The following is a 22772-nucleotide window of genomic DNA, read 5'->3' as shown; positions in this document are numbered from 1 at the left end:
AGAACGCCAATGGGCCTTTCAGCAGCCACACTAAAAGCTAGAAGGCAATGAAAACATCCTCTTGCAACCTACAATTCTATACCTAATTCCCAAACTATTAAAAAGTGAGGGTAGATTGAAGATATTTTCAGATGTACAAGGCTTAAAAAACTTACCTCCAATTCACCCTTTCTCTGATAATTACTAAAGATATACTTCACCAAAACAAGGAGTTAAACCAAGAAACAGAATAACATGACTTTCCCAAAGCAGGGAATCCAAAGGCAAAGGGAATCCTCAGGATAATGATAAAGAAGATTCTAGCATATGAGCTGTGAAAGAGACCTGGAAAATAATGAGTACAGATCAGACCTGCTCAAACGTTCTGGGAGAGACTTTTTCAAGAAGATGAAATGGATTCAGTGGCTAATAGTTGGGGAAGTGAATTGGTTGAGATGAGAGTTACACATCTGATGGAGGGACAGGTAAGTTTGTTTAAGCATATAGAAAGGAGTACATGTACTTAGTACAAGTACCAAGTTTAAAACAAACAAACAACCTAAGGCAATTTTTAATTCCAAAGAAAGTAAAATATTGTTTGGGAAAGAACAAATTATTCATTATATACTAACAAGTTAGCTGCCCAATGCATTTACATTTTTAAATTTATGTAAAAACCGAAAACTGATCTAATACAATTTACAATATAACTCTTGAGGGAGATGGGAAGTAAGTGGGGATGGGAAGTAAGCTGAATCCTCAGCTTCCCAAGGGTGATGTTAATAGATAGTGTATAAAACTAATCAAGAAATAACAATATAAACATGCTATTTAGAAATATAAGGGCACATATCTAAAAGAATCGGCTAAGTGAGTATAAAGCCCTTAAAGAGCTGGAAATGGTAAGCAAATGGGAAGAGAAAACTACTGTTTTTCATTAAAAAGTCTTGTAGAAATATTTAACTACAAAAATTAAATGTTTTAAAGAAGCTCAATTTACAGGGGAAAAAAGAGATTGAGTTGTCTCTAGCAAATGGATCAAAACTTTTCCAACTGCTTCCTAGAGAGCTCCAGTGGCCATCCCTCAGATAAGTGTCACTGGACACTTGTTAAAAATGGCAAGGAAGACTTCATTCAAGACTACTGTAATAGAGGTCAAAACTATTGTAATAGGGGATGGAAATTGAACTCAGCTCTACCAAAACAAAAGGTAGGAGGGTTTTTAAATGCAAGAGTGAGCTGACTGAAAAGTATTAGAGGATGTTAGTAGGGAGGTTGATCAATATGATGAGGCCATCCATGTTTGCTGATTGACTCTATGGAAGTTAGGCTCCTACTGGCCCACAGAGACTGGGAGCCAGGAGTCCTATCTTTTTCTGATGATTACATGTCAAAGGGGGAGCCTCCAGGTCTTGAAAAGACATGCCTGGTTATAAAAGATATACAACTCAAAGGGGCATAGAAAGAATTTACAGGCACAAGGTTTCTAAAGTAAATGCTGTAAGAAAAAGGAGGTCAGGGCCCATAATCAGAATGGAGTCTGTCAAAAGTGCAGTCAAGCTGATGGGAATGTTAAGGCTTTCTTAGTAACAACTCAATCATAGTCTTTAAAAATTGAACTCTTTCTCTTCTAAATATACTCTTCTCTCTGCACCCTGCCTCTGTCACATCACCATTACATAAATCCTGTCAATCACATTGCCAACCTTGATATCATCTTCCATTCCTACTATAGCCAGTATTGCAAAATCTGGCTTTTGGCATCTTTTTACTCCATCCCTTCTATTTTCTCAGTGGTACTGCTGATACTCAAGCCCGCTCACTTGCTCTATTGCAGTCACCTTATTTTTTTTAAGAACTTTTAGCTGTTCTTTACACTTCTAATTCCTCCCTAATTCATCTACCTTGGGGCAAATAGATTTACACTACTAAAACATCCGAGGCCCCAGACTTGGGAATCAAACAGAACTAGGTTCACATCCTACTAGAGACCTAGTCCCAAAACTTACTACCTGCATAAAATTTGGAAAGGTCGTTATAAAATTTATAAAATGGGTAAAATAATGTCTATTCCTTAAAATTATTGTGAGATTTAAATAAACACAATATCTCAGTAATTTTTTAAGTGATTTATATTGAATCTATGGTCACCTCAACTATTGAGGATACTTCTTGTGAACAACTTTGAGGACTTTTTCACCAGGAGTGTACTTACGTAACTGGTATGTTAATCTAAAGGCATTCTTCCTGCATACCTTTCCCAATGCTCATTTATGTCATTGTTAGTGACACCAGCCATAATAAGTGCATCTTTCTAAATGGCATTTACTGGAATCATTTAGTTAAATTTATATTATACACAGGTATTGTAGAATTTTTTAAAACAATACAGTTTATACTGCAATGTGAAAACAATAGTTTGGGGCTACTAGCTGGCTCTGATGAATAATGTGACTGTTTTTATATCAACATCCTTTCTAACCATCTGCTAAGTACAATACAGCTAGCAGTTAGCTAGCAATTAAGCCAGTATGTCAAAAAACTTAATTGCCAACTCAACCAATTTTCAAAGTTATATTAATGATAATAGCTCTACAGCAAAGTGAATTTAATAAAAACGCTTTGAACATAAATCCCAACAATTCTAACTTGCCTTCTAAATCATATATACATGATGAAATAGAAATGAGAGGTACAGAAAAAAATATTTGAATATGAGGATTAAAATTTTATATCAAATTCTTTCCTTTTAGGGCTTTTTAAAGCCTGAGGCATTTTCCTTTAAACAGAAGTATTTACCTGTCACTTGCACTTCGTTTCCTTTGATAGCCATTGTTTAGTTTGAACATGTGCTTTTAACTAAGCAAATTTCTTCATTCTTGAATTTAAAATTGTCTGGTTCTTCCCTCCTACACGTTGGTGGGAATGTAAGTTGGTGCAGCCACTGTGGAAAACAGTATGGAAGTTCTTCAGAAAACTAAAAATAGAATTACCATATTATCCAGCAATCCCACTCCTGGGCATACATCAGACAAAACTATATTTCAGAGAGATATATGTACCGCTATGTTCATAGCAGCACTATTCGCAATAGCCAAGACATGGAAACAACATAAATGTCAATCAACAGATGAATGGATAAAGAAGATGTGGTACATATATACAATGGAATACTACTCAGCCATTAAAAAGAATGAAATAATGCCATTTACAGCAACATGGATGCAACTAGAGATTCTCATACTAAGTGAAGTCAGAAAGAGAAAGATAAATACCATATGATATCACTTATACATGGAATCTAAAATATGACACAAACGAACCTATCTAGGAAATGGAAACAGAACCATGGACATAGAGAACAGACTGGTGGTTGCCAAGGGGGTGGGGGTTGGGGAAGGGATGGAGTGGGAGGCTGGAGTTAGCAGATGTAGGCTTTTATATATAGGATGGACAACACAAGGTCCTACAGTATAACACAGAGAACTATGCTCAATATCCTATGATAAACCATAACGAAAAAGAATAGTTACAAATAGAATGTATATATAATTGAATAATTTTGCTGCACAGAAGTAATTAACACAACATTGTAAACCAACTATATTTCAGTAAAAATAATTTTTAATTTAAAATAATTAAAACCTCAAAAAAAATTGTCTGGTTCCTGAAGAGATTCAAAACACTCCCCTGGGGCTTCCCTGGAGGCTCAGTGGTTGAGAGTCCGCCTGCCGATGCAGGGGACATGGGTTCGTGCCCCGGTCTGGGAGGATCTCACATGCTGCGGAGCGGCTAGGCCCCTGAGCCATGGCCGCTGGGCCTGCACGTCCCTAGCCTGTGCTCCGCAGCGAGAGAGGCCACAACTGTGAGAGACCCCGCGTACCGCAAAAAAAAAAAAATCTAAAATTAACGCACTTTTCTCACAAAAGAAATGTTGTGGTTGCCCCTCACTCTGACTTATAAAGTCAACAAAGACTCAAAATAATGCCACTTTTCAAAGGCAGTCCTCCTCCTGCAAGCACCTGAAGACTTCATAGTTTATTTTTCTCCTGGAGACTTGTCAGTTATAAACATGAACAATTTTCCTTTCAGAAATTCTCATACCTCACGATTGATTTTGCCTTAGTGGTGTGGGGCTCTTGTGTAGAATGTTTCAAGGAGGTTTCTTTTAGTTTCTTTGAATTTGTATTTTTGCTACCATGGTGCCAAATTCAAAAATCACTGTGACTCTATGAAAAGAATTTGATACCCAGACATTTATTTTTGTTTTTTTAGTTCCACAAAAATTCATGAATATATTCAACAAATATTTAATTTACATGTAAGCCTCTGAGCCACCAGGGATACAAAAACGTATAAAAAGTTTTCTGCCCCAAAGAAGCTTCAGTAGTAGAGACACAAATGCATGCGTGCGTGTGCATGCACACACGCACTCACAATAAAAAGTAAAAGTGAGAAGTAGAAAAAGAATTATGCAGATAAAGAGACTGTTATGAAGTTAAGAATAAACTAAAAAACTAACAACTACTAATAAACTACTCATTTCTAATAGAAGTAGAATTAGATAATTATTCATAAAAATAGAACAAGTTGCTTTGTTTCTTTCTATTTCAACAAGATAATAACTGGATCAAAACTGCTTGGTAAACTGTGAACCAACAGTTTTATAAACAAGATATGCTTTCATGTGTGATTTTTTTTTCATGAAACCTATCACTGCTTAGTGATTATAACATTTCCCATTGAGATAATGACAAAAATCTATGGTGGCCACATTACTAAAGCACAGACTGAGTGTATTTCTGTTAAACTCCTTTGAATCAATTGCCATTATAATTAAGCTTTTTTTCTCAACCCAGATAATGTCTTCCATGCAGCTAGCTTTCTAATTAATGAATGGATGAATGAGGATGTTATAGGATGTTTTTGCAATGAACTATATTAATACACAACTGCCTTTGAAATAGGTCATCAGAGGAATTACAGGTATGTTGTATATTAATACACAAAACAGAGTAACTTAAAACACTATGTCTGGGCTTCCCTGGTGGCGCAGTGGTTGAGAGTCCGCCTGCTGATGCAGGAGACACGGGTTTGTGCCCCGGTCCGGGAAGATCCCACATGCCGCGGGGCGGCTGGGCCCGTGAGCCATGGCCTCTGGGCCTGCGCGTCCGGAGCCTGTGCTCTGCGGCGGGAGAGGCCGGAGCGGTGAGGGGCCCGCGTACCACAAAAAAAAAACACTATGTCTGTCTAAACAGAAATTAAGGGACCACATCAAAGCCAAAATTGTCTTTGTAATATATGATTCTTAATGATCAGTAGTGATGAATTATTTTGATATGGACAACTTATCTATAGCAATCAAGTAATCAATATAGATTCAACTCAAGAACTATTTAGAACCTCTTAAGAGAACATGTTTTTGTGCCCTTTATAGTTTAAAAAATGCATTCACCTCTTTTTCCTCATTTGAGCATACTGTAGCCTTCTGAAAGATATCATCTTTATGCTCATCTTTTAGAAAAGAAAATTACAGTTAATAGAACTAGTAATTAGCAAAAGTGTGGATCTCAAATCTTATATTCTCTCTAATACCTTATCTCTTCTCTGTATAAGGCATTCAATGAAGGGTACAGAGAACATCAAAATATTTCTTGATAACTGACTAGTATTGCACTTTTCACTTTATAAAAGATTGATATCTTTATTATCCCCTTAGAGTGTGATAATGACCTTTTGAGGCAATAGCTCAAGTTTCAAGAAAGCTTAAACACTAATGAGAAAAGGAGAAGACAACAACAGAACTATCTGATACACATTTTGGTTGATGAAAAGAGGAGGGATTGTATTCAACTAAGAAGATCAAGAAAGTCAACTTGGATTCCAAAGATAACTGAATCAAATTGTTACACAAAGCCAGATGAGGACTATACAACTCCGAGATCTGGTCCTACATATATTCTCTGAAAATCCATTACACCTTTTGGACCAGAGATTTTCTAGAGAAAAAAAAAAAAAGAAACAATATAACTTTCAACATCAAAAAGTGACGGTTCTTAGAGAACATATATTTCTGAAGTCATTAGAGAAGAAATAGATATGCCAGACCAAATGAATTTCCAATATAATGTGAATTTTAACCAGAAGCCCATTTGTGTGTTATAACAAAAGAATAAACACAATGACTTAAAATTGAGAAAGTTTGACTTTAGGAAAAGTTGTAATATTAGGGACATGTTTTATAGAATAATAATTATCCAATCCCAGACCTTCATTCCTTTTTCTTTCTTAAAATACCAACACCAGGACTTGAGAGTCAGGGCATTTGAACCACCAACATAGTGACCCAGAGCGGCTAGAAGTGAGGGGGTCACGTGATAAGTACAAAAACCTCTTTTAGGAGAAAGAGTGGAAGATCACACTACAGTAGCCAAATCCATGTGTCTTCCAGGATCAGCGATACAGAGGCAACAAGGTGGAGCATAAGGCATGATTAATATCAGAGGATTCCAAACTTTTCAGTGCTCTCACTAGTCTGCCCATCACAGCTTTTTTTTTTAATTAAAATATAGTTGATTTACAATATTGTGTTAGTTTCAGGTGTACAGCAAAGAACAGAAAAAAACTGGTCTGGAACTGAACCCTGAACCTGCAATATCTCCTTGGAGTTATGCCTGTATTTATATAAGTAACTATTACTACAATTTTAAACAATTTATAGGAGAGGATATCTTCTTACTTATACATAATGTTTATCCATTTATTGATTTACATATTAGTTATGTTTGAAAAGATTTGTGCTGAGTCAAAATGTATATAACAATGCTTATTTTCCTTTTAACTCACATTACAAAAACTACCAAGAATGAATACCCCAAAATATTTTGTCTCTGTAAACTTTCCTTATTGCTGTAAAATATAAATAAATAAACTCAAAGTGCAACATCTTTTAAAACTCGAATAATGGGATAATCATCTGATAAAATAATAATAATCAAAATGAGTGTGAAAAGCACATAGCTTTTGACATAGTCATGTACACATGGCAATAAGAGAAGGAGGTACATAAGATAATCTCATTTATTCAATATCCAGTGCTTCTTGGTATTTTCACAAGAGAAGAAAACCAACCACTAGGGGAAATAATTATTATGTTGTCAGCATAATTCCCATTTGGGCACATTTCTGTGAACGAAATGCACACACCCTGGCATTAGAGGGAATTCCATTAATGTAGAATGTAGCTTCATTTGTTGAGCACTTACTATTTGCAAATCACTAAACTAAACACTTTGATTTACTACTCCAGGCCCTGAAAGTTAAAATCTCTCTATCCTGATTGCGTGGATGAGAAAACTGAGGCACAAGGAGGATTTATCATTTCAGCGTCACAAAGCTTGTAAATGATGAAGCTCGACATTGAACACGGGCTCTCTTACACCAGAATTTTATTCTTAACCCTTGTGGTTAACCACATCTACCAACAGAATTTAGAGTAAAATATCAAAGGATTGTTCACATGAACATGTTGTTGACGGCCAACATATCTGCTTTTGTACTTTTTTCCTCAGTGAGTTTTTGTCTTCTTAAGTTTGAACTTGTCAGTGAGAGCATTCTTCATCCTCCTTCCTTGAGTGAACACATTCTACGTTTTATCTGATTTTCTTTTTTTTTTTTTTTTGCTGTATTTTCTCCTTAGAGAGGACATCCTTATCAGAAAGAACTATATATAACCAGAAAGATCAATCTGTTTATGTAAATCTTTGTTTCCTTATATACAAGTACCATCAGCATTCCCCAATTTTTTTGCTAATTCTGTTAAAAAATAATATGCTTACATGTAAATACACAGAGATATGAACATAAGTTACATGACTGAATAAATTCAACCTTAACATAATTTACTTTATCTTCCTCACACAATAGTACAGAGTTTACCCATTCATAGACTGTTTTTTCATGGTTTATCCAAATGGCTCATGAGCAACCCAAAGTAGTAGTCATTTGCTTTTTCCCCCCTCCACCAGAAGCTCAGAAGAAGAAATTGGAAGAGAGTATAGAGCTGATCCAAGATGAATGTGTGTCAGAGAATGCAGATCACTCTACAGAGGAGCCTGCTGAAGGAGGGCCAGATGCCGATGGAGAAGAGATGACTGATGGGATAGAGGAGGACTTCGATGAAGATGGGGGTCATGAGCTGGTAGGAACTAAACATTTGGTGTCCACACCCTTTGGTAATAGTACCAGCATGTCAGCGACTCATTCATTCTAAAATATAGATTAATTATTGGGGGCTTATTTCTTTCTTACATGCACATATTTAAGGCAAACTCAGGCAGTGCTTTGCACATAATAAGTGCTCAATATATTTTTGCTAATTTAAAATATGAGGGAATAAATGAATGAACAGGAATATTATATATGAGATTAGGTATATTTACAGCCTCATATGAAAGATTCTCTTTCTCAAATGCTTCATCATGAAAGGAATCTTGTGTTTGTGCAGTTACACATGAACTGTACGTGGGTATAATATCCTGGTAACAAAACAACAATTTACTGGACAATACATGGTTCCCCTCTTATTTAGTAGTGTCACTCACTGATGATAATTATATTAGTTATAAGGCCAACAGCCCTTTTTACACTCTGCTCACTACGATGATCCTTCGGTGTATAGCCAGTTTATCATCTTCAGTGCCTGTGCTGCTTGATAACCAGTTTTTATGAGTTGCGGATTTGACTGAGACTTGATTCTTTACATGTTTTGTTTTCCCCAATGTTGTAATCATTATACTGGTCATTTCCAGATGTTCTTTCCTGTATAAACACACCAGGGACTTGGTAAATATATGCTGATGAGAATGCTACTCCTCATATTTTATCAGCCATGAAATTAAATATACTATCTTAAAGGGACTGACTAATAAGAATAAGGCAAATGTGTGTGTATGTGTGTGTGTGTTGCCAGCTCTCAAGTATCTATGGACTGATTGCATTAAACTTGACTTATCCTAGGTAATATCAGATTCCAATTTGTTTTATTACCTACTGTTATTTAACTGATTTTGTCGTGGTTGTTATTTTGGCATGGTAACTAACCTATCCCTAGTTTCATTTATGGAATTCTATATTGATTTTTAACATTCCAGCTGTTTAAATTACATGATACCTTTATTTAAACTTTTCAGATATGAGCCTTTAACAACCACCCTTATTTTTACAAAAGTCTGTATCAGTTTGAAGGACTTGAGTACCTATTTTTAGATCTAGAGTCTGTTGAGCAGGGACTAGAATGAAAGACTAACAAGTTTCTCAGCTTCTCCTTAGGCAGGACTTTAATCCAACAACATAAGTTCCCCAAGCCATTCTAATCAGACTTTTGCTGTCACCGTCTCATTGTGACTGCTTTTGTTGAGATCTCTGGAGGCCTCCATGTTGCCATTACCAATGGTTGCCTCTCCGTTCTTATTTTAATTAACCTGTCAGCAGAATTTGGCTGAAAACTGCTTAGGAGAATTTCTCAGAATACTAGTTGTTCATTCTCATTCACCCGTGCTAGAAACTTTCCCTCCATATTCCCACTAAATAATGGAATAGCCCAGGACTTTGTCATGGGCCACCTTCTCTTTATACACACTTTCACAAGGTAACTTCATCAAACACCAGAGCTTTGAGTATTATTTATAGGCCAAAGATTCCTAAATCTATATTTCTACTTTTCATCTCTTCCTGGAATTCTAATCTCAAGTAGATGCCTCTCTCCTCATAAATGTTCAAAAAACAATTGAAACCTAACATGCCAGAAACATTCTTGATTATTTCCAGCCATCTTATTACTTTCCAGCCTTCCTCTTTCTGGTAAACAGCATCATTATCCACACAGTTGTTAAAAACCAAAAAGACGACGATTACCTTTGATTTGCTCCACCTTCCCCCATACATTCTACCTCCAAATCATAGCCCAAAGCTAGTTACATCTCCACTACAGCTAAACTGACTTTTTTGCTTCAGCCCATTCAATCCATTCTCCACATAAAGGGATAAAAATCTTTTTAAACTGTATACCAGATAATGCTACTCCCTTGCTTAAAACCCTACAGTGCTTTTATCACACTTAGAATCAAAATCCCTAAGTGCATGAATTTAAATTGAAATTGGGTGGAAGATGCCAGGAGAGAGAGAGAGAGAAAACTTGCTGAGGAGAAAGAAAGTCCCCAGTGCTGACGGGAAAGGGATTTAGGACACAGTTGTATGTATAGGCTGACCTTCGACGTGAAGAGGGACACTCTTTCATTGCAACAAACTGTAGTAAGCCTGAGGATTTGGTGGCAGGTGCTTGAGGGAATTCAAGCATGAACTGTAAGTCAGAGGGTGATAATCTCTGGAGAGTGAGGAGAGATTGGCATTGTCACATATTTAAGGAGAAAGGTGAAGATTTGAAGAAGCGAGTATGGAAAACATAGAACATCACTAATTTGGAAAACATAAAGATTGACGGTTAGTGTCCACAGCCAGCTGAGGCTAGAGACCAAGAATTAAAGAGTAGTAGTTTGCAAACTTTAAGGTGCATCAGAATAACCTGGAGTTTGTTAATTCCCATTCCAGATGGTTAAAACACATATTGCTGTCCCATTCCAAGAGTTTCGGATTCAGTATGCTGAGTGTGTCTGGGAATTCACGTTTCTAATGGGTTCCCAAGTCATGCTGATGCAGCCAGTCTGGGGTTCTCTTTGAGAACCACTGTTGATCAGGGAAGGAGGGGAACATAGAAGGGGGCTGAGAAGGAGAAAACAGAGGCACGAAGGGAATAGAAATCCTTATACCATTAAGGACCAGAGGAAAGGAAAGGAAATGAATAAGAGAAAAGCAATTGTTGTACTCAGAGACTGAGATATTTCAGAGGAGTGACAGGTGATGAGAAAATCCATGGGAGGGGAGGATGGAAGTGGGATCATAAGAAAAGTCACTGCATATGAAGAATTCAAGGAACTGAGAGGCTCAGATGTAAGATAGCTCATCTACATGTGCATGAAATCACTCCAAATATCAGATAGAAGTACAAGGGTAAGACAGCTATGAAAAGTCAGCTGGCATGAAAGAGATAGCAAGGCCCATTTTAGTCCCAGATCTGTCACTATCCAATCCAATCGATTCACCTTAAACATAACTTCTCTGAGTCTCAACTTTCTTATCTACAAAATAGTAAGGTTAGGTCAGAAATTTCTAAAATCCATTTTGTTTGATCTTTCCTCTGAGTGAGTCTGTGTTCCAGGAACACCATGTCTGAAAGAGCAAGGGTTGAGCATGCAGCCAAGGGAACAAAACCAAACCATGGTGTTTGGTTTATGTTCTAAACACACAGAAAGTAACTGATCAGAATTATTTCTGCCTGAATGTTCTCAGGTTTTCTCCCTCAACTCCAGCATTATAATTGGGGGTTTAGCTAATTGGAGGTAAGGATACTATCTCTAGTATCTCATTTCATTTCTAAAACTTGGAAAACAATGAGTGAGGGTGAGTGTAGTACTCAGTCCCTGCAGTCTAAATGGAGACAGGGGAGTCCCTCCCAGTGATTGGCCAAGAGAAAATTCCCTGTTCTGGTGTCTACTATTTTCTCTTTTCCAGACCACATGAACAAAATCATCCTTGGTTCCTGAAAAGGAAATTAAAAACACAAATCTTCTCTTTTTGAAGAGTGGGTATGATTACAGATTCGGCAAGGATACAGTATAATTAGGTCTTTAGCACATACAGTAGCAACCAAAAGGAAGAACTGGCATCCACGTGCTCAGTCAGCTGCTCAAAGAAAATCTGAAATGAATGGGAAACAAGACTTGTATCTGAAGCAAAGGAGATCCAGCAAAATGTGATAATGGGACAGCCATAAGTGGTGGCACCCCTTGTGGAGCATGCGGGAAGCTGCTCCATATATTGCCTAGATCTAAATATCCAGTTAGTGAAATCGATTTCCATTAAGCAATCCATTCAACTAACGTTCAAGTGCCTACTGTGTGAATCAGATGCTACAAAAATTGTACAGATAACTAAAACTATTGCTTTATGTGTAAAATGAAATGTTTAAGTAAATGATTCTTTTTCTCAAGTAGCTTAGTGCCTTAGAGAAGACTGATTTCCTCATGTACTTGGACTTCATAATTTATAAGAAGCAAACCAGGGCTAGAAATCTGTGATTCTATAATAATCTATGCCTATATATTTCATTAGTGCCTATCAATTAAGACTTGAATATATTTAAAATTGAACTCTATATTGACACATTATACATACACTATTAAACTGTTACCATACTCATTTCTGAATAAATCTATTAGCAAATATTTATTGATTGACCACTAATGAGATTTTTGCTATGGGAACAAAGAAGGAAATCATATTTCTTCCACCAAAAAGGCTATCAAGAACTCAACTTGTTTCAAAATGGCAGAGTAGAAGGACGTGCTCTCACTCCTTCTTGCAAAAACACCCAAATCACAACTAACTGCTGAACAATCATTGACAGGAAGACACTAGAACTCACCAAAAATGATATCCCACATCCAAAGACAAAGGACAAGCCACAATGAGATGGTAGGAGGGGCACAATCACAATAAAATCAAATCCCATAACTGCTGGGTAGGTGACTCACAAACTGGAGAACACTTACACCACAGAAGTCCACCAACTGGAGTGAATGTTCTGAGCCCCACGTCAGGCTTTGGAACATGGGGGGGTTTGGCAACAGGAGGAGGAATTCCTAGAGAATCAGACTCTGAAGGCTACCAGGATTTGATTACAGGACTTTAACAGGAATGTGGGAAACAGAGACTCCACTCTTGGAGGGCACACACAAAGTAGTATGTGATTGGGACCCAAGGGAAAGAGCAGTGACCCCATAGGAAACTGCAGCAGACCTACCTGCAAGGGTTGGTGAGTCTCCTGCAGAGGTGGGGGCTGGCTTTGTCTCACCGTGAGGACAAGGACACTGGCAGCAGAAGTACTGGGAAGTGCCCTTGGAGTGAGCCCACCCAGAGTCCACCATTAGCCCCTGTAGGCTCCAGTGTTGGGTTGTCTCAGGCCAAACAACGAACAGAGAGGAAACCCAGCCCCACCAATCAGCAGACAAAAGGATTAAAGTTTTACTGAGCTTTGACCAACAGAACAACAGCCAGCTGTACCCACCACCAGTCCCTCCCATCAGGAAAATTACACAAGCCTCTTAGATAGCTTCATCCACCAGAGAGCAGACAGCAGAAGCAAGATGAACTACAATCCTGCAGCTTGTGAAACAAAAACCACATTCACAGAAAGATAGACAAGATGAAAAGGCAGAGGGCTATTTATCAGATGAAAGAACAAGATAAAACCCCAGAAAAACAACCAAATGAAGTGAGATAGGCAACCTTCCAGAAAAAGAATTCAGAATAATGATAGTGAAGATGATACAGGACCTCGGAAAAAGAATGGAGGAAAAGATCGAGAAGATGAAAGAAATGTTTAACAAAGATCTAGAAGAATTAAAGAACAAGCAAACAGAGATGAACAATACAATAACAAAATGAAAAATACACTAAAAGGAATTGATAGCAGAATAACTGAGGCAGAAGAATGGATAAGTGACCTGGAAGACAAAATGGTGGAATTCACTGCTGCAGAACAGAATAAAGAAAGAAAGAATGAAAAGAAATGAAGACAGCCTAAGAGACCTCTGGGACAACATTAAACACAACAACATTCACATTATAGGGGTCCCAGAAAGAGAAGAGAGAGAGAAAGGACCAGAGAAAATATTTGAAGAGATTATAATTGAAAATTTCCCTAACATGGGAAAAGAAATAGCCAACCAAGTCCAGGAAGTGCAGAGTCCCATACAGGATACCGCCAAGGAGAAGCACACTGAGACACATATTAATTAAACTGGTTAAAATTAAAGGCAAAGAAAAATTATTGAAACCAGCAAGGGAAAAATGACAAATAAAATACAATGGAACTCCGATAAGATTAACAGCTGTTTCCTCAACAGAAACTCTACAAGGCAGAAGAGAGTAGCATGATATACTTAAAGTGATGAAAGGGAGGAAACTACAACCAAGATTACTCTACCCGGCAAGGATCTCATTCAGATTCGATGGAGAAATCAAAAGCTTTACAGACAAGCAAAAGCTAAGAGAATTCAGCACCACCAAACCAGCTCTACAACAAATGCTAAAGGAACTTCTCTAAGTGGGAAACACAAGAGGAGAAAAGGACCTACAAAAACAAACCCATAACAGTTAAGAAAATGGTAATAGGAACATACATATCGATAATTACCTTAAAAGTGAATGGATTATATGCTCCAACCAAAAGACACAGGCTTGATGAATGGATACAAAAACAAGACCCATATATATGCCCTCTGCAATAGACCCACTTCAGACCTAGGGACGCATACAGACTGAAAGTGAGGGGATGAAAAAAGATATTCCATGCAAATGGAAATCAAAAGAAAGCTGGAGTAGCAATACTCATATCACATAAAATAGACTTTAAAATAAAGAATGTTACATGAGACAAGGAAGGACACTACATAATGATCAACAGATCAATCCAAGAAGAAGATATAACAATTATAAATATATATGCACCCAACGTAGGAGCACCTCAATACATAAGGCAACTGCTAACAGCTATAAAAGAGGAAATTGACAGTAACACAATAATAGTGGGGGAATTTAACACTTCACTTACACTCCAAACAGAAAAATAATAAGGAAACACAAGCTTTAAATGACACAATAGACCACATAGATTTAATTGATATTTATAGGACATTCCATCCAAAAACAGCAGATTACACTTTCTTCTCAAGTGTGCATGGATCATTCTCCAGGATAGATCACATCATGGGGCACAAATCAAGGCTCAGTAAATTTAAGAAAATTAAAATCATATCAAGCATCTTTTCTGACCACAATGCTATGATATTAGAAATCAATTATAGGGAACAAATCATAAAAAAAAAAAATGGAGGCTAAACAATACATTACTAAGTAACCGAGAGATCACTGAAGAAATCAAAGAGGAAATTAAAAAATACCTAGAGACAAATGACAATAAAAACACAACAATCAAAACCTATAGGATGCAGCAGAAGCAGTTTTAAGAGGGAAGTTTATAGCTATACAAGCCTACCTCAAGAAACAAGAAAAATCTCAAATAAACAATCTAACCTTACACCTAAAGGAACTAGAGAAAGAAGAACAAACAAAACCCAAAGTTAGCAGAAGGAAAGAAATCATAAAGATCAGAGCAGAAATAAATGAAATAGAAACAAAGAAAACAAGAGCAAAGATCAATAAAACTAAAAGCTGGTTCTTTGAGAAGATAAACAAAACTGATAAACCATTAGCATGACTCATCACGAAAAAGAATGAGAGGACTCAAATCAATAAAATTAGAAATGAAAAAGGAGAAGTTACAACAGACACCACAGAAATACAAAGCATCCTAAGAGACTATTACAAGCAACTCTATGCCAATAAAATGGACAACTTGGAAGAAATGGACAAATTCTTAGAAAAGTATAAACATCCAAGACTGAACCAGGAAGAATTAGAAAATATGAACAGACCAATCACAAGTAATGAAATTGAAACTATGATTAAAAATCTTCAAACAAACAAAAGCCCAGAGTCAGATGGCCTCACAGGTGAATTCTATCAAATATTTAGAGAAGAGCTAACACCATCCTTCTCAAACTCTTCCAAAAAATTGCAGAGCAAGGAACACTCCCAAACTCATTCTATGAGGCCACCATCACCCTGATACCAAAACCAGACAAAGATACTACAAAAAAAAGAAAATTACAGACCAAAATCACTGATGAATATAGATGCAAAAATCCTCAGCAAAATACTAGCAATCAGAAACCAACAACACATTAAAAGGATCATACACTATGATCAAGGGGGATTTATCCCAGGGATGCAAGGATTCTTCAATATATGCAAATCAATCAATGTGATGCACCATATTAAAAAATTGAAGAATAAAAACTAGATGATAACCTCAATAGATGAAGAAAAATCTTTTGATAAAATTCAACACCAATTTATGATAAAACTCTCCAGAAAGTGGGCATAGAGGGAACCTAACTCAACATAATAAAAGCCATATATGACAAACCCACAACAATCATCATTCTCAATGGTGAAAAACTGAAAACATTTCCTCTAAGATCAGGAAGACAAGGATGTCCACTCTCACCACTATTATTCAACATAGTTTTGGAAGTCCTAGCCACGGCATTCAGAGAAGGAAAACAAATAAAAAGAATACAAATTGGAAAAGAAGAAGTAAAACTGTCACTGTTTGCAGATGACAAGATACTATACATAGAGAATCCTAAAGATGCCACCAGAAAACTACTAGAGCTACTCAATGAATTTGGTAAATTTGCAGGATACAAAATTAATGCACAGAAATCTCTTGCATTCCTATACACTAATGATGAAATATCTGAAAGAGAAATTCAGGAAACACTGCCATTTACCATTGCAACAAAAAGAATAGAATACCTCGGAATAAACCTACCTAGGGAGACAAAACACCTGTATGCAGGAAACTATAGGGCACTGATGAAAGAAATTAAAGATAATACCAACAGGTGGAGAGATATACCTTGTCCTTGGATTGGAAGAATCAATGTTGTGAAAATGACTATACTACCCAAAGCAATCTACAGATTCAATGCAATCCCTTTCAAATTACCAATGGCATTTTTTACAGAACTAGAAAAAAAAATCTTAAAGTTTGTATAGAGACAAAAAAGACCCTGAATAGACAAAGCAATCTTGAGGGAAAAAAAGTGGAGCTGGAGGAATCAGACTCCCTGACTTCAGACTATACTACAGACTTCACTAATCAAGACAATATGGTACTGGCACAAAAACAGAAATATAGATCAGTGGAACAAGACAAAAAGCCCAGAGATAAACCCACGCACCTATGGTCAGCTAATCTTTGACAACGGAGGCAAGGATATACAATGGAGAGAAGACAGTCTCTTCAATAAGTGGTGCTGGGAAAAATGGACAGCTACATGTAAAAGAATGAAATTAGGACACTGCCTAACACCTCACACAAAAATAAACGCAAAATGAATTAGAGACCTAAATGTAAGACCAGACACTATAAAACTCTTAGAGGAAAACATAGGACAAACACTCTTTGACATAAATCACAGCTAGAGATTTTTTTACCTCCTAGGGTAAAATGGAAATAAAAACAAAAGTAAACAAATGGGACCTAATGAAACTTAAAATGCTTTTGCAAAGCAAAGGAAACTATAAGCAAGATGAGAGACAACCCTCAAAGGGAGAAAGTATTTGCAAATGAATCAACAGACAAAGGATTAAACTCCAAAATATATAAATAACACATGCAGCTCAATATTAAAAAAAACAAACAACCCAATCCAAAAATAGGCAGCAGACTTAAATAGACATTTCTCCAAAGAAGCCATACACATGGCTAAAAAGCACATGAAAAGCTGCTCAACATCACTAATTATTAAAGAAATGCAAATCAAAATTACAATGAGGTATCACCTCACATCAGTTAGAATGGGCATCATCAGAATATCTAAAAACAACAAATGCTGGAGAGGGTGTGGAGAAAAGGGAACCCTCTTGCACTGTTGTTGGGAATGTAAATTGATACAGCCACTATGGAGAACAGTATGGAGGTTCCTTAAAGAACTAAAAATAAAATTACCATATGACCCAACAATCCCACTACTGGGCATATACCCGGAGAAAACCATAATTCAAAAAGACACATGACCCCAATGTTCATTGCAGCACCATTTACAACAACCAGGTCATGGAAGCAACCTAAATGCCCATCAACAGACAAATGGATAAAGAATATGTGGTACATATATACAATGGAATATTACACAGCCATAAAAAGGAACAGAATTGGGTCATTTTTAGCGACGTGGATGGACCTAAAGATTGTCATACAGAGTGAAGTAAGTCCGAAAAAGAAAAACAAATATTGTATATTAACGCATATATGTGGAACCTAGAAAAATGGTACAGATGAACCAGTTTGCAGGGCAGAAATTGAGACACAGATGTAGAGAACAAACTTACAGACACCAAGGGGGGAAAGCAGCAGGGGTTGGTGGTGGTGGGATGAATTGGGAGATTGGGATTGACATGTATACACTAATGTGTATAAAATGGATGACTAATAAGAACCTGCTGTATAAAATAATTAATTATTTATTTTTTAAAAAAAGTAAATAAAAAGGAATAATTGCAAAAAAATAAAATAAAATAAAAAAAGAAGGCTATCAGTTACCTGAGGATAAAAGCTACAGACAAAACATACAAAGCCCTCTATTATGATAAGACCAATATGAAAGATGTAATTTACAAATGGGGAATCACATAAAGTATATTTAATATCCAAAATACATTAGATATTTCATATTAGGTAGGTGGTGGGTGGGTGGGTCGATGGATCAATAGATAGGCAGATAGATAAATAGATTTTTTGATAAAACTACTAAAAACTTCACAAGACATTTACCTTTCAAGCTCTTTTACTTTTTCCATATCCACCAAAATTGTAATCCCCTTTTATATAAAATAACGTAATCCACAAAGAAGTAGTCTGTGTAAAAATGGAAATTCTATAGAAAAGTGAGTGCTTAATGCTCTGCTAATTCAAAAGGGTGAATGAACTCTCCCCAGGTGTATGGGGAAAGATGAATGAGAAAGGTGACTCTGTACACCTGAGGATATCATGAGCTGTCAGCTACGTTCAGGAGCCTTTGAGAGGCTAGTCAGTGCTTTCCAAAGCAAAGTTTTTGGTGCACTCACATCCAAAGACCCTAAGGTGCTTGCTAAAAATGCTGATATTGACTATCTGGGGAAGAGCTCAGGAATTTGTAGTTTTACCAGGCTGAGGTTTGAAACTATAGAGCTACGTCAATTCCCAAAGGAAACTATAGACAGACCTAGCATTTAAATGCATTAGAGAATTTGAGTTGTTTTGAATTCTACTTGTAATTACTTTTGTTGACTACATGCAATCAAATCAGGCAAATCTAGTAAGAATCCACAGTGGAATTACCTAGCTGGATTGTGTAATAGTTGGGCATGAAATCTCATTACTACATTGTAATATATCTTTCAGCGTTTAACAAAACATTCAACTAAGCAGTGAGTCACCTGGGCTTAACAAACTCATGAATTGCTATGCACATTGGGGAAGGTCTGAACCACAAATCCAATGCTATAGTTGAAGAGAACTCAAAGCAGGCTTTCTGATACACCACTGAAAATCTTAAATGTGTAAAGCATTCTGATCAATATTCTTGACCTTCATGAGCTAGACTGAAAATGTTTCCTTCTCTTTGAAGCTTTTTGTTTCTTTCCTAATGAAATCCTTCACCTGGATGCTCCCCCATATCAACTGTGCTTTGATCTCTTTTTAATATCACCATATGGACTAAACTAGCTAGAGGACAAAAAAGAACTTGGGAGACACATTCCCAACGGTAGTGCCAACTGAATTGGTTAGAGGTATATATCACAAGGGAGCAAGAAAGTGTTTACTTAACCTGTTTGATTTGGGTCTGTATTCAAAACTTTCATCTTGAACTCTGTCAATCCATCATATGCTATCTTCCCTATCCTCCTGAAAACAGATACTAAGGACATAAAGAAAGCCTCCATTCATAATTTAAATGGAGTTAGGGATAGAATGAACAATCATTGTGCATGTGTCCTTCAAGTGACCTGGCCTGGGTGACATGCTTTTGAGGCAAAAATGGCCAAGGCCATGACAGCTAAGTGGCCAGCTCTTCTCAACAGAAATAGGATATGGCTAAGACTTTGAGGCAAAGGGTGTGATTGGCTGACATAGCTGCCCTGGCTTCCCACCTTGGAATCCAGCCTCTTTGGGAGCTCTGATCCTTCTATAATAAATGTTCGTCAGAGTGAATTTCAGACTATTTCTTTTGGCATCTCCCATGATTTCAATCATTTTTATTTTTGCTAAAGAACTCTGCTTAGCTCATTAGGGTGAACTTTATTTTCCTCAGGAGGCTAAATGGCTTAGTTGTTAAAAACATGAACTCTGTCTGCAGTCAGTTAAATTTGAATTTCTGACAGAAGCAGTTCAAATCTCCATGACTTTGTGCAAGCTAGTTATCTATGTCTTTCATCAGTAAAAAGGGATTGATGATAATATATGCCTGATCTGGGATTGTTGTGAAAAGTAAATGAGGTAATATCCAAGAAGCACACGCCTAGCACAAAGTAGACAGTTAAAATTTGCTAAGTGTTTGTGTTTGTTCTTTAAATTCATTCGTTTAATTTTGCTAACCCTAATGCTTCCATGCCTATGTAGGTATAAATTAGGTCATAGTTAAATTAAAGTCTAACAGCATCATAGGAACTCTTGCATAGTTGCAGTACCTGGCCACCCCCTGTCTCTCCCAGTTGTTTCTGGGAGGTTCCAGGAAGTGTCTCAGCTGTGTGCAGGATCATGTCTGATTATGTGCTCCAGCTGCCTGCCCACCACCTGCTCTCCCCTTGAGGGTACAGTTTTGCCGCAGCCTTTGCTTCTGCCTTTTGTGACAGAACATTGCTCTACGCCAGTAGGGCTGCCTCTTCTGCACCTAAAGATGCAATATCCACAAGGTTCACCTGGAACAGGTTCCTTTCATCTCTCAATGTGAAGCCACACCAGGTTCCAAACTAAAACTTGAAGAATGATTCCCCTCTCTCTAGCTCTAAGTTAGAAGTTGTCATCCAGAGCTTGCATCCTGAACCCACAAAATCCTTGAAGCCCAACAGCTCAAGAGAAGCAGCCTCTTTAGCTGTTGCCTGATATTTGCAACCCCTCCCTGCTTCCACCCTTGTCCCTCTCACATTGCTCTCCAAGAGGCAACCAATTTTGTCCTGTTAAAACTTAAGCCAGGTCATTCCATTTTAAATTCACCAATAGCTGCCCACCTCACTCAAAGTAGAAACATATGTCCTTGCAGTGATCTCCAAAGGCCTGTGTTATCTGGTCCCTGTCCGCTCTCTGATGTGGCTCTGAGTTCTCTCTCACTCAGCCCACGACAGCTACACTGGCCTCCAGACACACACCATTCAGCTCCTGCCTCAAAACCTTGGCATTTGATGCAGCCCTGAATGTGGAGATCAGGAAAGTGGAGTCCAAATCATAAAGGGTCTTGATGCTGTGCTAGATGCTTGAAATTTATCCCATAAATTTCAAGTAAGTAAATCAGGAATTGCCTGTACATAACAGAGGATTGGGATGCAGTGTAACCTAGTGGTCTTATGCAAATTTTTCTGGAGTGAGATAGAAGTAGAGTTTCCAGATCTGGCAAATAAAAACACAAGTCACCAGTTAAATTTGATTTTCAGATAAAAAATGAATTAATTTCTAATATAATCATCTCCCTAATATTCCATGGGACATACTTCTAACAATATATATTTATTTATTTATTTATTTATTTATCATTTATCTGAAATTCAAATTCAGCTGAACTTCCTGTCATTGACCTGGCAACACTCCATAGAAATAGTTTTGACTACTGGCCTTCAATACATTATTTAACTTTTTTCAGCCTCTGTATTGTTATCCATGATATTGGAATAATAACGCCCCCTCATAGGGCTCTAGTAAGAATTAAATGAGATAATTCATGAACTGCACTTAACAAAGTCTCTAACACAACTTAAGAAGCAAATTGCAACTATTGTTATCCTTATTGAGATTATCATTATCATCTCATTTTGCAAGTGAAGCTTTCAATAAAACATTACAAAATTTCTAGCAACATAATCTTTCATATGGAACTTTGTCTTTAAAGTCTCTAGAGAGTCAGATTGGTTTAAAAGCACTTCTTATTTGACAAGAAAGCCTTCAGGAAACAAATATAATATTCTGAGAAGAATCATACTTTGCTTTCATCTTGTTAAAATTTTCTTTGATTTTATACATGCTGGCTTATTCAATTCAAAAGGATGCCTTTTCAAGTGCTTTTATGAATTTTTTAATAAAGATAATGCTAACAGTAGCCTGTGGTGATATATGGCTTTTATTTTAGTTTTTGCTATAGATTTGCTCTGCAGCTCATGTGATCTGGCTCCCGGTTTTTATTTTTCTTAACAACAATTTTATTGGAGTATAATTGCTTAACAATGGTGTGATAGTTTCTGCATTATAACAAACTGAATCAGCTATACATATACCTATATCCCCATATCTCCTCTCACTTGCGTCTCCCTCCCACCCTCCCTAACCCACCCCTCTAGGTGGTCACAAAGCACCGAGCTGACCTCCCTGTGCTATGCGGCTGCTTCCCACTAGCTTTCTATTTTACACTTGGTAGTATATATTAGTCCCTGCCACTCTCTCACTTCATCCCAACTCACCCTTCCCCCTTCCCATGTCCTCAAGTCCAATCTCTACATCTCCTTCTTTATTCCTGTCCTGCCCCTAGGTTCTTCATAATCTTTTTTTTTTCTTTAGATTCCATATGTATGTGTTAGCATACAGTATTTTTTTATCTCATTCTGACTTACTTCACTCTGTATGACAGACACTAGGTCCATCCAACTCACTACAAATAACTCAATTTCATATCTTTTTATGGCTGAGTAATATTCCATTGTAAATATGTGCCACATCTTCTTTATCCATTCAACTGTTGATGGACACTTAAGTTGCTTCCATTTCCTGGCTATTGTAAATAGAGCTGCAATGAACATTT

At 37.0% G+C, this 22772-nt stretch overlaps 1 protein-coding gene across 1 annotated transcript in view; it reads left to right on the top strand.

The window, feature by feature from the left end:
* RALYL (RALY RNA binding protein like) overlaps positions 1 to 22772 on the top strand; it is a gene marked incomplete at its 3' end in the record, with an annotated part of 509450 nt that overhangs the window by 449769 nt on the left and 36909 nt on the right. Inside the window, exon 7 of the mRNA XM_082674672.1 lies at positions 8007 to 8179. Coding sequence (XP_082530798.1) covers positions 8007 to 8179 — 173 coding nt within the window. The remainder of the gene's footprint in view (positions 1 to 8006; positions 8180 to 22772) is intronic.

Source organism: Grampus griseus (genome assembly GCF_964374135.1).
Source record: "Grampus griseus genome assembly, chromosome: 17".
Lineage (NCBI taxonomy): Eukaryota > Metazoa > Chordata > Mammalia > Artiodactyla > Delphinidae > Grampus > Grampus griseus.
This window is presented reverse-complemented; position numbering and strand designations above follow the sequence as displayed.